The sequence below is a fragment of the Oncorhynchus masou genome, chromosome 14 (assembly GCF_036934945.1).
Source record: "Oncorhynchus masou masou isolate Uvic2021 chromosome 14, UVic_Omas_1.1, whole genome shotgun sequence".
In the NCBI taxonomy this organism is placed as follows: Eukaryota; Metazoa; Chordata; class Actinopteri; order Salmoniformes; family Salmonidae; genus Oncorhynchus; species Oncorhynchus masou.
In genome coordinates, this window is record NC_088225.1 from 13583622 (window position 1) to 13596450 (window position 12829).

At 41.2% G+C, this 12829-nt stretch overlaps 1 protein-coding gene across 2 annotated transcripts; it reads left to right on the forward strand.

Moving 5' to 3' along the window:
- The first annotated feature begins 3646 nt into the window (after positions 1 to 3646).
- LOC135553729 (intraflagellar transport protein 56-like) lies at positions 3647 to 12618 on the forward strand. Of its 2 annotated transcripts, XM_064985677.1 has the most exons (19): positions 3647 to 4000; positions 4598 to 4732; positions 4874 to 4966; positions 5077 to 5191; positions 5272 to 5321; positions 5439 to 5584; positions 5871 to 6042; positions 6203 to 6277; positions 6389 to 6491; positions 6609 to 6664; positions 6920 to 6958; positions 7114 to 7167; positions 10405 to 10468; positions 10592 to 10680; positions 10793 to 10876; positions 10996 to 11065; positions 11162 to 11268; positions 11947 to 12080; positions 12287 to 12618. In XM_064985677.1, exons 1-19 carry the CDS (start codon positions 3998 to 4000, stop codon positions 12396 to 12398), a joined length of 1701 nt encoding a protein of 566 aa, XP_064841749.1. In that variant the 5' UTR covers positions 3647 to 3997; the 3' UTR covers positions 12399 to 12618. The 2 variants fall into 2 exon arrangements, with proteins under 2 accessions (XP_064841749.1, XP_064841750.1); XM_064985678.1 differs by lacking the exon at positions 6920 to 6958.
- Positions 12619 to 12829: the final 211 nt, after the last annotated feature.

Genomic DNA, 12829 nt, shown 5'->3' on the forward strand with positions numbered 1-12829 from the left:
GTCTCCGCAAAGTCAATATGCAGTAACTCTTTCTGCAGTTTTGTCTTTACATTCTCTGGAGTGTTGGTGTCAAATGTTGTACACGTGTTACCCCAACTTCTCTTTTCAATCCTTTGGAGAAGTCCTCCAGTGGTCTGTAGTGTGCCACCTTTTATTTTACTGTCAAATGTACAGGGACCTCTGTGTTTCCCTTCGTCTTTCTTTTTTTCTCTCCAGCTTTGTTTTTCAACTTGAACCACCATGTCTTCTCACCAGCATCAAATGCATATGTTTTAAGCTCTTGGTTGGCAAAGGGAGCACTCTGTACATGGACTCTTCAGGTTCTCACAGCACAAAAACAAGCTGCAGTTTTTCACCATGAACTGGAGGTCTGTGTGGGTTTTTCCAGAGGCATGTGTCCCCATCATGGACTGTTGACGTGACAACCCAAAAGGAAGTATTTTGCAGAATTCATAGGACATCTTAATCTCTGAATTGTGCCGTTCAAGAAGCACTTCTGCTGGTTTGCCTTCCTCTTTCCATGTTGCTCTACTGTTGTCCCGTTCACAGAATCCAGTGATTTTCTCTTCTGTGGCTGTTCTAATTCTGTTACGTTGCTCTTTCCTGGAGTATTAACTTGTTGGCCTGTTTTCATTTGCCCTCATTGCTTTTGCTGAAAATCCAAATTCTCTGTTTGCAGCTTTGACCAGGCCATACTTTTTCAGGATGTTGCCTCTTGAACATCTGCTGTTCTGTTAGTTGCATTTCCATTGCGTTCTCTTGGCGCTTTGTTTTTAAGCTCAGATTTCCCTTTTGTCTTTCAGCATGCAGATGTTCCTGGTATTGTATAGGATCTTAATTGTTTCTATGGCTGTCTGTTTCATGTGGCATCTAACTAAAAACAAAGGAATACAAGTTTTCAACTTTTGCACACCTTGGAGCATTTCCTAGATTAAATTAATTTGAAACGTGATTTAAAGCCTAAAGTAAAAAATGTAAACTAACATGTTTGGTCATTTCCACCAGTTACAGTGCCTGAAAGTATTCATCCCCCTTCGTGTTTTTTCCTAAATGGTTACATTATAACCTGTAATTTAAATGGATTTTTATTTGGATTTCATTTAATGGACATACACCAAATAGTCCATTTGTAAAATGAAAGTTTATTTAAAAAAATAAAATTAAGAGAATTTGTGTGCATATGTATTCACCCCCTTTGCTATGAGGCCCCTAAATAAGATCTGGTGCAACCAATTACCTTCAGAAGTCACATAATTAGTTAGATAGCACACAGGTGGGCTTTATCTATGCCCCAGAGTCTGCAAAACCACTAAGCGGCACCATGAAGACCAAGGAGCTCTGCAAACAGTTAAGGGACAAAGTTGTGGAGAAGTACAGATCATGGTTGGGTTAAAATATTCAGAACTTTCAACATCCCATGGAGCACCATTAAATCCATTTTTTTTTAAATGGAAAGAAAATGGCACCACAAACCTGCCAAGAGACCACCAAAACGCACAGACCAGGCAAGAAGGGTATTAATCAGAGGCAACAAAGAGACTAAACCCTAAAGGAGCTGCAAAGCTCCACAGAGGAGATTGGAGTATCTGACTATAGGACAACTTTAAGCCGTACGCTCCACAGAACTAGGATTTACGGATGAGTGGCCAGAAAAGACATTGCTTAAGAAAAATAAGCAAATGTGTTTGGTGTTTGCCAAAAGGCATGTGGGGAAACTCCACAAACATATGGAAGAGAGTAAAATTGAGCTTTTTGGCAATCAAGGAAACGCTATGTCTGGCGCAAACCCAACACCTCATCACAGTGAAGCGTGGTGGTAGTATCATGCTGTGGGGATGTTTTTCATCGGCAGGGACTGGGAAACTGGTCAGAATTTAAGGAATGATGGATGGCGCTAAATACAGGGAAATTCTTGAGGCGAAACCTGTTTCAGAGGTTCACCTTCCAGCAGAACAATGACCCTAAGCATACTGCTAAAGCAACACTCAAGTGGTTTAAGGTGAAACATTGAAATGTCTTGGAATGGCCAAGTCAAAGCCCAGACCTCAATCCAATTGAGAATCTGTGGTATGATTTAAAGATAGCTGTACACCAGCGGAACCCATCCAACTTGAAGGAGCTGGACCTGTTTTGCCTTGAAGAATGGGCATCAATCCCAGTGGCTAGATGTGCCAAGCTTATTGAGACATCCCAAGTGACTTGCAGCTGTAATTTCTGCAAAAGGTGGTCTCTACAAAGTATTGACTGTGGGGGGAGGGTGAATAGTGATGCATGCTCAAGTTTTCTGTTTTTGTCTTATTTCTTGTTTGTTTCACCAAAAAATATGTTGCATCTTCAAAGTGGTAGGCATGTTGTGTAAATCAAATGATACAAACCCCTGAAAAATAATTTTTAATTCCAGGTTGTAAGGCAACAAAATAGGAAAAATGGCAAGGTGGGTGAAAACTTTCGCAAGCCATTATAAGTTTGGGATGGAAATGACACTTCTAAAGTTTTTGGAGAAAAATGACAGACTGCTTAGCATGCTTTGGCTAGTATTATCTAGAATATAGTTTACACTAAGCACAAAATAAATACAAAAAAATACAAATTCTACCACAAATTAAATAAATTATGTCCGGTTTGGAAATGACTGATAATAAAAAATATTCTCTACACCAGCAATATTTACCTTGAGTTTAAGCATTTGTGTTAAGTGAGTGCCAGATCAGAGTCAGTAGGGATGACCAGGGATGTTCTCTTGATAAATTTGTGAATTGGACCATTTTCATTTCCTGCTAAGCATTCGCAATGTAACGAGTACTTCTGGGTGTCAAGGAAAATGTATGGAGTAAAAAGTACATTGTTTTTTCTTTAGTGAAGTAAAATTAAAAGTTGTCAAAAATATAAATAGTAAAGTACAGATACCCCCAAAAATTACTTAAGTAGTACTTGGAAGTATTTTTCATCAAGTACTTTAAACCACTGATTTTGTGCAAATATAAAGGGCATACTCACAATAAATGTTGATATAGATTTTATTTAATTGACTCTCTCTACAAGATAAAATTATATAATTAAGCAATAAGGCATGGGGGATGTGGTATATGGCCAATATACTACGGCTAAGGGCTGTTCTTAGGACATCGCATCTTGGAGTGCCTGGACACAGCCCTTAGCCGTGGTATATTGGCCATATACCACAAACCCCTGAGGTACCTTATTGCTATTATAAACTGATGACCAACATAATTAGAGCAGTAAAAATGAAGGTTTTGTCATACCTGTGGTATAGGGTCTTTATATACCACTGCTGTCAGCCAATCAGCATTCAGGGCTTGACCCACCCAGTTTATAATATGTAATTATTCGTGTTTTCTCATAGAAAAACATAGTAGAAGCACAAAAGTATGGGTCAGGGACAAGGGTAAAATAGTGAAATGTAGGTATAAAATGCATCTGAAAAGTAGCTAAAATACTTGATAGAGATGTTTTTATTTTTTATATGTTAAATTCACACTACACTCAACCTAAATTTTTAAACACATGTATTAATAAAATCCCCCAAAATTACCCAGAGGACATAGTGCCCGTAGCTGCAGAATAACCCTGTTACATCATATTGGGAGAAGTGGTACAATTTTCAACCACTGAGGAATCTGCTATTCCTCATCTGCTGTGATGATGAATGGATGTGAGACTTTATGTCCACTTATAAGACAAGCGTGTGCAATAGTGTTAGCAGTATAAACCTTAATGTTTTTTGGCATACTCGCCATGCGTCTATAATTCACTTTCTACAACTCCAGCTCTTAACACAGTGATAAACCAGTATGCTCGGGAGGGGAAAAGACTGGTGGGGACGTTGCTTGGCGACAAGAGCTCCCATGTTTGTCAACAGCTATCTGTTACACTAGCTAGCTGGGTTAGCACATATTTCTTGATTAGAAAAACATGTATCTTGTCTGATTATCTGAGCGCTGTTACTGCGCTTTCGTGACGACTAACTCCACTGGCCATGGTAAGTGTTTGCTTTACTGAATGCAGCTACACTAACGTAACGTTCGCTAACATGAACGCACTGTTAGCTAGCTATTGAACCTTTGCTTAGTAGTCTATGCAATTTAGCATTGACGTTAGGTTAGCTACCACACGAAGAAGTCTGTAAACATTTCCGTGATGGATGATTATATTTGTTGTTGTTGTAGAAATGTAACGTTACCTAGCACGCCAGCCTGGTCTCATAGACTAAACCGTAACATACGTAACAGTACATTTAAATCCGGGATACTGAAATAAGTATAATATGTTTGGTATGGTTACTTAGGTTGTATGGTTACATAGTGTATGTTTAGCAAATTCGTAACATTTCATACGAAATGGGTGATGGACAACCTTAAACTAAAAAATGTCATACGAAACATAACATATCATGATAAATGGGAGTTTCAGGGATTTACATAGAGAATAATACGAAATGTTTTGAGACCAGGTTGCAACCCAGCCACAGGTTTGAGACAAGTAACTAGTTGGATGGGCCCTTAGTAATTATGGCTGGCTCTGTTGTGGACAGCACCGGCTGTGGAGTTCTATATAATTTTCATATTCATTCTCTCAGATTCTGTCCAGAGTAAAGCCAGCAGCTGTTGGTGGGGAGATCCCAGTAAATAAGAAGACAAAAGAAAAAAAGCCACCGCTTGTCGAGGACTTCCTAGTTCAAAGAGACTATCTGGGGGCCATTACATTGTTGGAGGTAAATGCCATTCTGGCTGCATGCCTTCTGAAGTGTGACATATAGGTTTATAGCGCTGTTATATCTTTGAACAATGCAGTGATTACATTACTGTCTGCGAAATATGATGCTCATCCTATCAATATGGTTAAATTTGCTCAGTTTCAGCGCAATGTTGGCGAGCGAGGGGAGGATGCAGACCTGTGGTTGGCCTACTGTGCTTTCCACCTTGGTGACTACAAGAGAGCCATGGAGGTTTGAAAACCTTTATTGAATTCAGTAATGTTGGTTTGGATGTGTGAAAGTATTTTCCTGTTTTTGATTTGTGAGACATGAACTAAAACCTATGTCTATTCCTTCTTCAGGAATACAAGGCCCTGACAGACAAACCAGACTGCCGCCCGGATGTGTGGGTCTACCTGGCCTGTACTCTCTTCTTCCTGGGGCTTTACAAAGAAGCAGAGGAGGCTTCACGCAAGGGTACCTCATCCACCCTGTTCCCCATTCTCACATTTTGTTGCTTTATTACAAAAGGTGACCTTACGTGCTTCCTCTTTCAGCCCCTAAATGCCAGCTGCAGAATCGAGTACTGTTCCATTTGGCTCACAAGGTCAGCTTTCACCCTTATCTCTAGCTCATTCATTCAGTGCTATGGTACCAAACAAGTTATATAACAGAATTAGTTCTATTATGCCCTTATTTCTGATCTATTTCTTTTTTTTCCCAGTTCAATGATGAGAAGCAGCTGATGGGTTTCCACCAGGAGTTGGAGGATGTGACAGAGGACCAGCTCAGCCTGGCCTCCATCCACTACATGCGCTCCCACTACCAGGAGGCCATCGACATCTACAAACGTATCCTGCTGCAGAACAGGTGACAGGCAACAGAATGCACCATAGAGTGACAGAGACACCGGGAAACACTCCAAATGTAATCCTGACACATGGGAGTAGCGGCACAGACTATGAGATGAGGAGAGGGGGAGTTAGAGAGGGAGGGAGAGTGATAGTTTCCCTGTGTTGAGACAAGAGAAGATAACGGAGACTGGAGAGGAGGCTAAGTGACTGCTTTTGCAGGTGAGAGGGTGGGAAAGAGCGATTCCTTGTACCTACTGTGAGTCAGCGGAGCTCATGCTCTGTTCATACTGTGTCTGCTGCAGAGACTTCCTGGCCCTGAATGTGTATGTGGCTCTGTGCTACTACAAGCTGGACTACTACGATGTGTCCCAGGAGGTGCTGGCTGTTTACCTGCAGAGCGTCCCAGACTCCACCATCGCTCTCAACCTCAAGGCCTGCAACCACTTCAGGCTCTACAACGGAAAAGCAGCAGAGGTAATGCAACTTGACGAGAGTCCTGAGCAAATCATTCTCAAAATTAAACCTTGTTTGTCTAAATGTTGCTTTGTTAATGTTTCTAAGGCTTCAGTCAGTGACTCCGAAGTGTACAACATTGTAGTATTAAACAACTAAAATCACATTTTCCTTCTCTCAGACTGAGCTGGAAAACCTGATAGATATCTCCTCCAGCTCCTTTGAGTTTGCCAAGGAGTTAATCCGACACAACCTGGTGAGAGTCATGAGTCTAGGGAACAGTCTAGGGAACATAGCAGTTTTGCAACTCATGTGTGTAGCAGCATGCAAGCAAATTACCCTTTTTGATTCTTTCTCTGGTGTTCAGGTGGTGTTTCGTAGTGGGGAGGGGGCCCTGCAAGTGCTGCCTGCACTGATTGATGTCATTACTGAGGCTCGTCTCAATCTGGTCATCTACTACCTCAGACAAGGTGGGCTGCCACTTTTATTCCTGACTAGCCAATGTAATGATAATGGATTGATAACTAAGTGTTTTCTTTTTTACTGTTAATATATGGATAGTCATTTTATTTTTCTATCTCTCTCAGATGATGTCCAGGAGTCCTACCAGCTCATCAAAGACTTAGAACCCACCACACCACAGGTTAATTCCTCTATTTCGATTCACCATTTCCAGATTTCACTCCCTCCCTTATTTTTTCATCCCGCCTATCATTCGTCTCCTGTCCCTCAGCTATTTTAGGGTCCAGTAATCTTACCCTCTCTTCCCTGCTCTCCCTTTTCCTCTTCCTCCTTCTACAAGGATAGTGTAGTTTGCGGTGTATTTCTGCGTTTGCAGGGTAGACATTTGTGGTAGGCGTTTGTGTATTAACCTCCCCTTTCTCTCTCTCTCTCTCAGGTTCAGGGCAGTGTTAGTCTTAATGTACATCAGCGTACAGTAAGTGTGTGTGTGCAGCCAGCTCTCTCTCGCCATCTCCCCCTCTTTCCTATCCTCCTCCTCTCTTTGCCAGGGTTAGTGCAGCCATAAACTCAATGGATTGTGGCGTATGGTAAGTGCATATGTGCTGTAACCTCTCCCTGCCTGTTTTTCAGGAGTACATCTTGAAGGGGGTTGTGAATGCTGCACTCGGACAGGAGATGGGGTCGGTGAGTAACAGAGATACATTTAGATACTACACTGAACAAAAATATAAGCGCAACATGTAACGTGTTGTTCCCTTGTTTCATGAGCTTTCTGTGCACAAATGTGTTTACATCTTAGTGAACATTTCTCCTTTGCCAAGATAATCCATCTACCTGACAGGTGTTGCATATCAAGAAGCTGATTAATTTAAACAGCATGCTCAATGACACAGGTGCACTTTGGGCTGGGGACAATAAAAGGCCACTCTAAAATGTGCAGTTTTGTCACACAACACAATGCCACAGATTTCTCAAGTTTTGAGGGAGCGTGAAATTGGCATGTTGACTGCAGTTGTTGCCAGAGAATTTAATGTTTATTTCTCTATCATAATCCGCCGCCATCCTTTTTTAAGAGAATTTGCCAGTACGTCCAACTGACCTCACATCTGCAGACCACGTGTACGGTGTTCTGAGGGCGAATTGTTTGCTGATGTCAACGTTGTGAACAGAGTGCCCCATGGTGGCGGTGGGGTTATGGTAAGGACAGGCATAAGCTACGGACGACGAACACAATTGCATTTTATTGATGGTAATTTGAATGCACAGAGATAACGTGACGAGATCCTGAGGCCCATTGTTGTACCATTCATCAGCCGCCATCACTTCATGTTTCAGCGTGATAATGCTCGGCCCCATGTCGCAAGTATCTGTGCACAATCCCTATAAGCTGAAAATGTCCCAGTTCTTCCATGGCCTGCATAGTCACCAGACATGTCACCCACTGAGCATGTTTGGGATGCTCATGTTTGGGATGCTCTGGGTTGATGTGTACGGCAGCATGTTCCAGTTCCCACCAATATCCAGCAACTTCACACAGCCATTGAAGATGAGTGAGATAACATTCCACAGGCCACAATCAACAGCCTGATCAACTCTATGCGAACGAGATGTGTTGAGCTGCATGAGGCAAATAGTGGTCACACCAGATAATGACTGGTTTTCTGATCCATGCCCCAACTTTCTTTGAAGGTACTTGTGACACAGATGCATATCTGTATTTATTTCAATTGACCTCCAGGCTCTGATCAGGCCCTACACCCAAACAAGGGCACTGCGTTCATCCACCTCTGGCCTGCTCGCCTCCCTACCACTGAGGAAGTACAGTTCCCGCTCAGCCCAGTCAAAACTGTTCGCTGCTCTGGCCCCCCAATGGTGGAACAAACTCCCTCACGACGCCAGGACAGCGGAGTCAATCACCACCTTCCGGAGACACCTGAAACCCCACCTCTTCAAGGAATACCTAGGATAGGATAAAGCAATCCTTCTCACCCCCCCCCCCCTTAAATGACTTAGATGCACTATTGTAAAGTGGCTGTTCCACTGATGTCAGAAGGTGAATTCACCAATTTGTAAGTCGCTCTGGATAAGAGCGTCTGCTAAATGACTTAAATGTAAATGTAATGTAAATGACTGATTTCCTTATATGAACTGTAACGCAGTAAAATCTTTGAAATTGTTGTTTTATATTTTTGTTCAGTGTATATATACAGTGCCTTGCGAAAGTATTCGGCCCCCTTGAACTTTGCGACCTTTTGCCACATTTCAGGCTTCAAACATAAAGATAGAAAACTGTATTTTTTTGTGAAGAATCAACAACAAGTGGGACACAATCATGAAGTGGAACGACATTTATTGGATATTTCAAACTTTTTTAACAAATCAAAAACTGAAAAATTGGGCGTGCAAAATTATTCAGCCCCCTTAAGTTAATACTTTGTAGCGCCACCTTTTGCTGCGATTACAGCTGTAAGTCGCTTGGGGTATGTCTCTATCAGTTTTGCACATCGAGAGACTGAAATTGTTTCCCATTCCTCCTTGCAAAACAGCTCGAGCTCAGTGAGGTTGGATGGAGAGCATTTGTGAACAGCAGTTTTCAGTTCTTTCCACAGATTCTCGATTGGATTCAGGTCTGGACTTTGACTCGGCCATTCTAACACCTGGATATGTTTATTTTTGAACCATTCCATTGTAGATTTTGCTTTATGTTTTGGATCATTGTCTTGTTAGAAGACAAATCTCCGTCCCAGTCTCAGGTCTTTTGCAGACTCTCCATCAGGTTTTCTTCCAGAATGGTCCTGTATTTGGCTCCATCCGTCTTCCCATCAATTTTAACCATCTTCCCTGTCCCTGCTGAAGAAAAGCAGTCCCAAACCATGATGCTGCCACCATGTTTGACAGTGGGGATGGTGTGTTCAGGGTGAGGAGCTCTGTTGCTTTTACGCCAAACATAACGTTTTGCATTGTTGCCAAAAAGTTCAATTTTGGTTTCATCTGACCAGAGCACCTTCTTCCACATGTTTGGTGTGTCTCCCAGGTGGCTTGTGGCAAACTTTAAACAACACTTTTTATGGATATCTTTAAGAAATGGCTTTCTTCTTGCCACTCTTCCATAAAGGCCAGATTTGTGCAATATACGACTGATTGTTGTCCTATGGACAGAGTCTCCCACCTCAGCTGTAGATCTCTGCAGTTCATCCTGAGTGATCATGGGCCTCTTGGCTGCATCTCTGATCAGTCTTCTCCTTGTATGAGCTGAAAGTTTAGAGGGACGGCCAGGTCTTGGTAGATTTGCAGTGGTCTGATACTCCTTCCATTTCAATATTATCGCTTGCACAGTGCTCCTTGGGATGTTTAAAGCTTGGGAAATCTTTTTGTATCCAAATCCGGCTTTAAACTTCTTCACAACAGTATCTCGGACCTGCCTGGTGTGTTCCTTGTTCTTCATGATGCGCTTTTAACGGACCTCTGAGACTATCACAGTGCAGGTGCATTTATACGGAGACTTGATTACACACAGGTGGATTGTATTTATAATCATTAGTCATTTAGGTCAACATTGGATCATTCAGAGATCCTCACTGAACTTCTGGAGAGAGTTTGCTGCACTGAAAGTAAAGGGGCTGAATAATTTTGCAAGCCCAATTTTTCAGTTTTTGATTTGTTAAAAAAGTTTGAAATATCCAATAAATGTCGTTCCACTTCATGATTGTGTCCCACTTGTTGTTGATTCTTCACAAAAAAATACAGTTTTCTATCTTTATGTTTGAAGCCTGAAATGTGGCAAAAGGTCGCAAAGTTCAAGGGGGCCGAATACTTTCGCAAGGCACTGTAACTATAGATTCATGTACAGTATATCTATAGTTCTGCCTTGATACCCGCCTGATTTTGTTTGTGTGTTATTACGTTATTTTTCCATTACAGAGAGATCATTTGAAGATTGCTCAGCAGTTTTTCCAGCTGGTTGGTGGCTCAGCTAGCGAATGTGGTGAGTGCTCCTCCAGATATTTAAAATACTGACTCGAGTAACATTTTTGTACTGCACTAATTCAATGGTGAATACGTTTTTACACTGGTGCTTACTTTAACAATTCCTTTCCCTGTGTCTTAGACACCATCCCTGGCAGACAGTGCATGGCTTCTTGTTTCTTTCTGCTCAGGCAGTTTGAGGATGTGCTCATCTACCTCAATTCTGTCAAGGTAAGCACAGCATAATACCATGACACATATTTGTGTCCACATAGAATATTGATGTTCTATAATTATCATTCTTCAATGGATTCTAAATACTCTGAACTCTCATTGCTCTCAGAGTTACTTCTACAACGATGATGCCTTCAACTTCAACTATGCACAGGCCAAAGCTGCTGTTGGCAACTACAGGGAGGCAGAAGAGGTAAAACCTTGACATGTACTTTTGGGGTTATTATGATGTCATTTTAAAAAACTTTTTCACTGATACAAATGTATGTTTTATTGTCTGTTAAAAGTGTGTGCTTTCTCTTTGTCTCCCAGATCTTCCTGTTGATTCAAAATGACAAGAACAAGAGTGACTATGTGTACCTGAGCTGGCTGGCACGCTGCTGTATGTTCTCCTTCTCATTAAACAAAGTAAACATTTGCTGGTATAACACTGTGTGGTTGTTCTATTGTTGTCAATGAACCATGTTGTCCTACTCAGACATTATGAACCAGAAGGCCCGTCTGGCCTGGGAGCTCTACATGAAGATGGAGACCTCAGCAGAGTCCTTCAGCCTCCTGCAGCTCATTGCCAATGATTGCTACAAGGTTACTCTCCTTTATTAATTCCAAAATCACTCAACTTCCTAAATGTTTAATTTCCCCATCAGGACAGAAGTTATTTCATTCTGAGAGCACTTGTGCCAGTGGTGGAAAAAGTACACAATTGCCATACTTGAGTAAAAGTAAAGATGCCTTAATAGAAAATGACTCAAGTAAAAGTGAAAGTCACCCAGTAAAATACTACTTGAGTAAAAGTCTAGAAGTATTTGGTTTTAAATATACTTAAGTATTAAAAGTAAATGTAATTCAAAAAAAGACAAGTATAAAGAATTTCAAATTCCTTATATTAAGCAAAGCAGACAGACACCTTTTCAAGATTTTTTTAATTTACAGATAGCCAGGGGCACACTCCAACATTCAGACATCATTTACAAACGAAGTTTGTGTTTATTGAGTCCACCAGATCAGAGGCAGTAGGCATGACCAGGGATGTTCTCTTGATAAGTAAATTAATTCAAAATGTGATGAGTACTTTTAGGTGTCAGAGAAAATGTATGGAGTAAAAAGTACATACTTTTCTTTAGGAATGTAGTAAAGTAAAAGTAGTCAAATATAAATCGTAAAGTACAGATACCCCCCAAAACGACTTAAGTAGTCATTTTACTTAAGTACTTTACACCACTGATTTGCACCATGTGTAACTCTTCTCTCTCTCATCTACAGATGGGCCAGTTCTACTACTCAGCAAAGGCATTTGATATCTTGGAGAGATTGGACCCCAACCCTGAGTACTGGGAGGGCAAAAGGGGAGCCTGTGTGGGTATCTTTCAGCTAATTTTGGCAAGCAGAGAACCCAGGTAGGTACCATGTCTACCTTAACAATCTATTGGATTGATGTAGGATCATGAATGTCACCACTTTGTATAGCGTTGAAATAATCTGTCCTCCGCTCAGTGACCGAACACATTTCTTTTGACATGATGGGCTGTATGTTGCATTGTTGAAGTCTAACAGTGTGAGTTTTTATGTTACCATAATGTGCTCAATTGTGTGTATTTTTCAGGGAGGCTTTGAGGGAAGTGCTGCCCTTGCTGAGGAACACTGGGAATCCTCAGGTGGAATACATCATCAGGATTCTGAAGAAATGGGCCAAGGACAACAGGGTTTCTCTGTGATGTTATGATTCCTTATGTAAGAATGCATAGCCTATATGAAGAAAAGGGTCCTTTGGGCAAACTGACAGTCAAATGCAAAACTTCACCATAAGTGCCAGTTTGTTCATTATTCATTAATCTCTTTCCTGTTTGTTATTTTGCTAGTACATTGTATTGGTGTCGATTTTATGCACATTTATTCTGTACATACTTTCCTATGTGTATAAATATTTAAATCTTATACCACACCTGTGCTTTTACTATCTCTGGCCTTGACATTACGTTTTATGAAGAAAAAAATACCAGTCCTTTATCATACAGAAATATAAAACATTAGAATTTGTTGGTTTCAATGCATATTTTCTAACGAACGGTAGTCCTGTGTTCCGGTGCGTTCAGCCCAGATAAAAGTGTTCAAGGAACCTCGTCTAAACATCCCGCGTGCCAGAGTC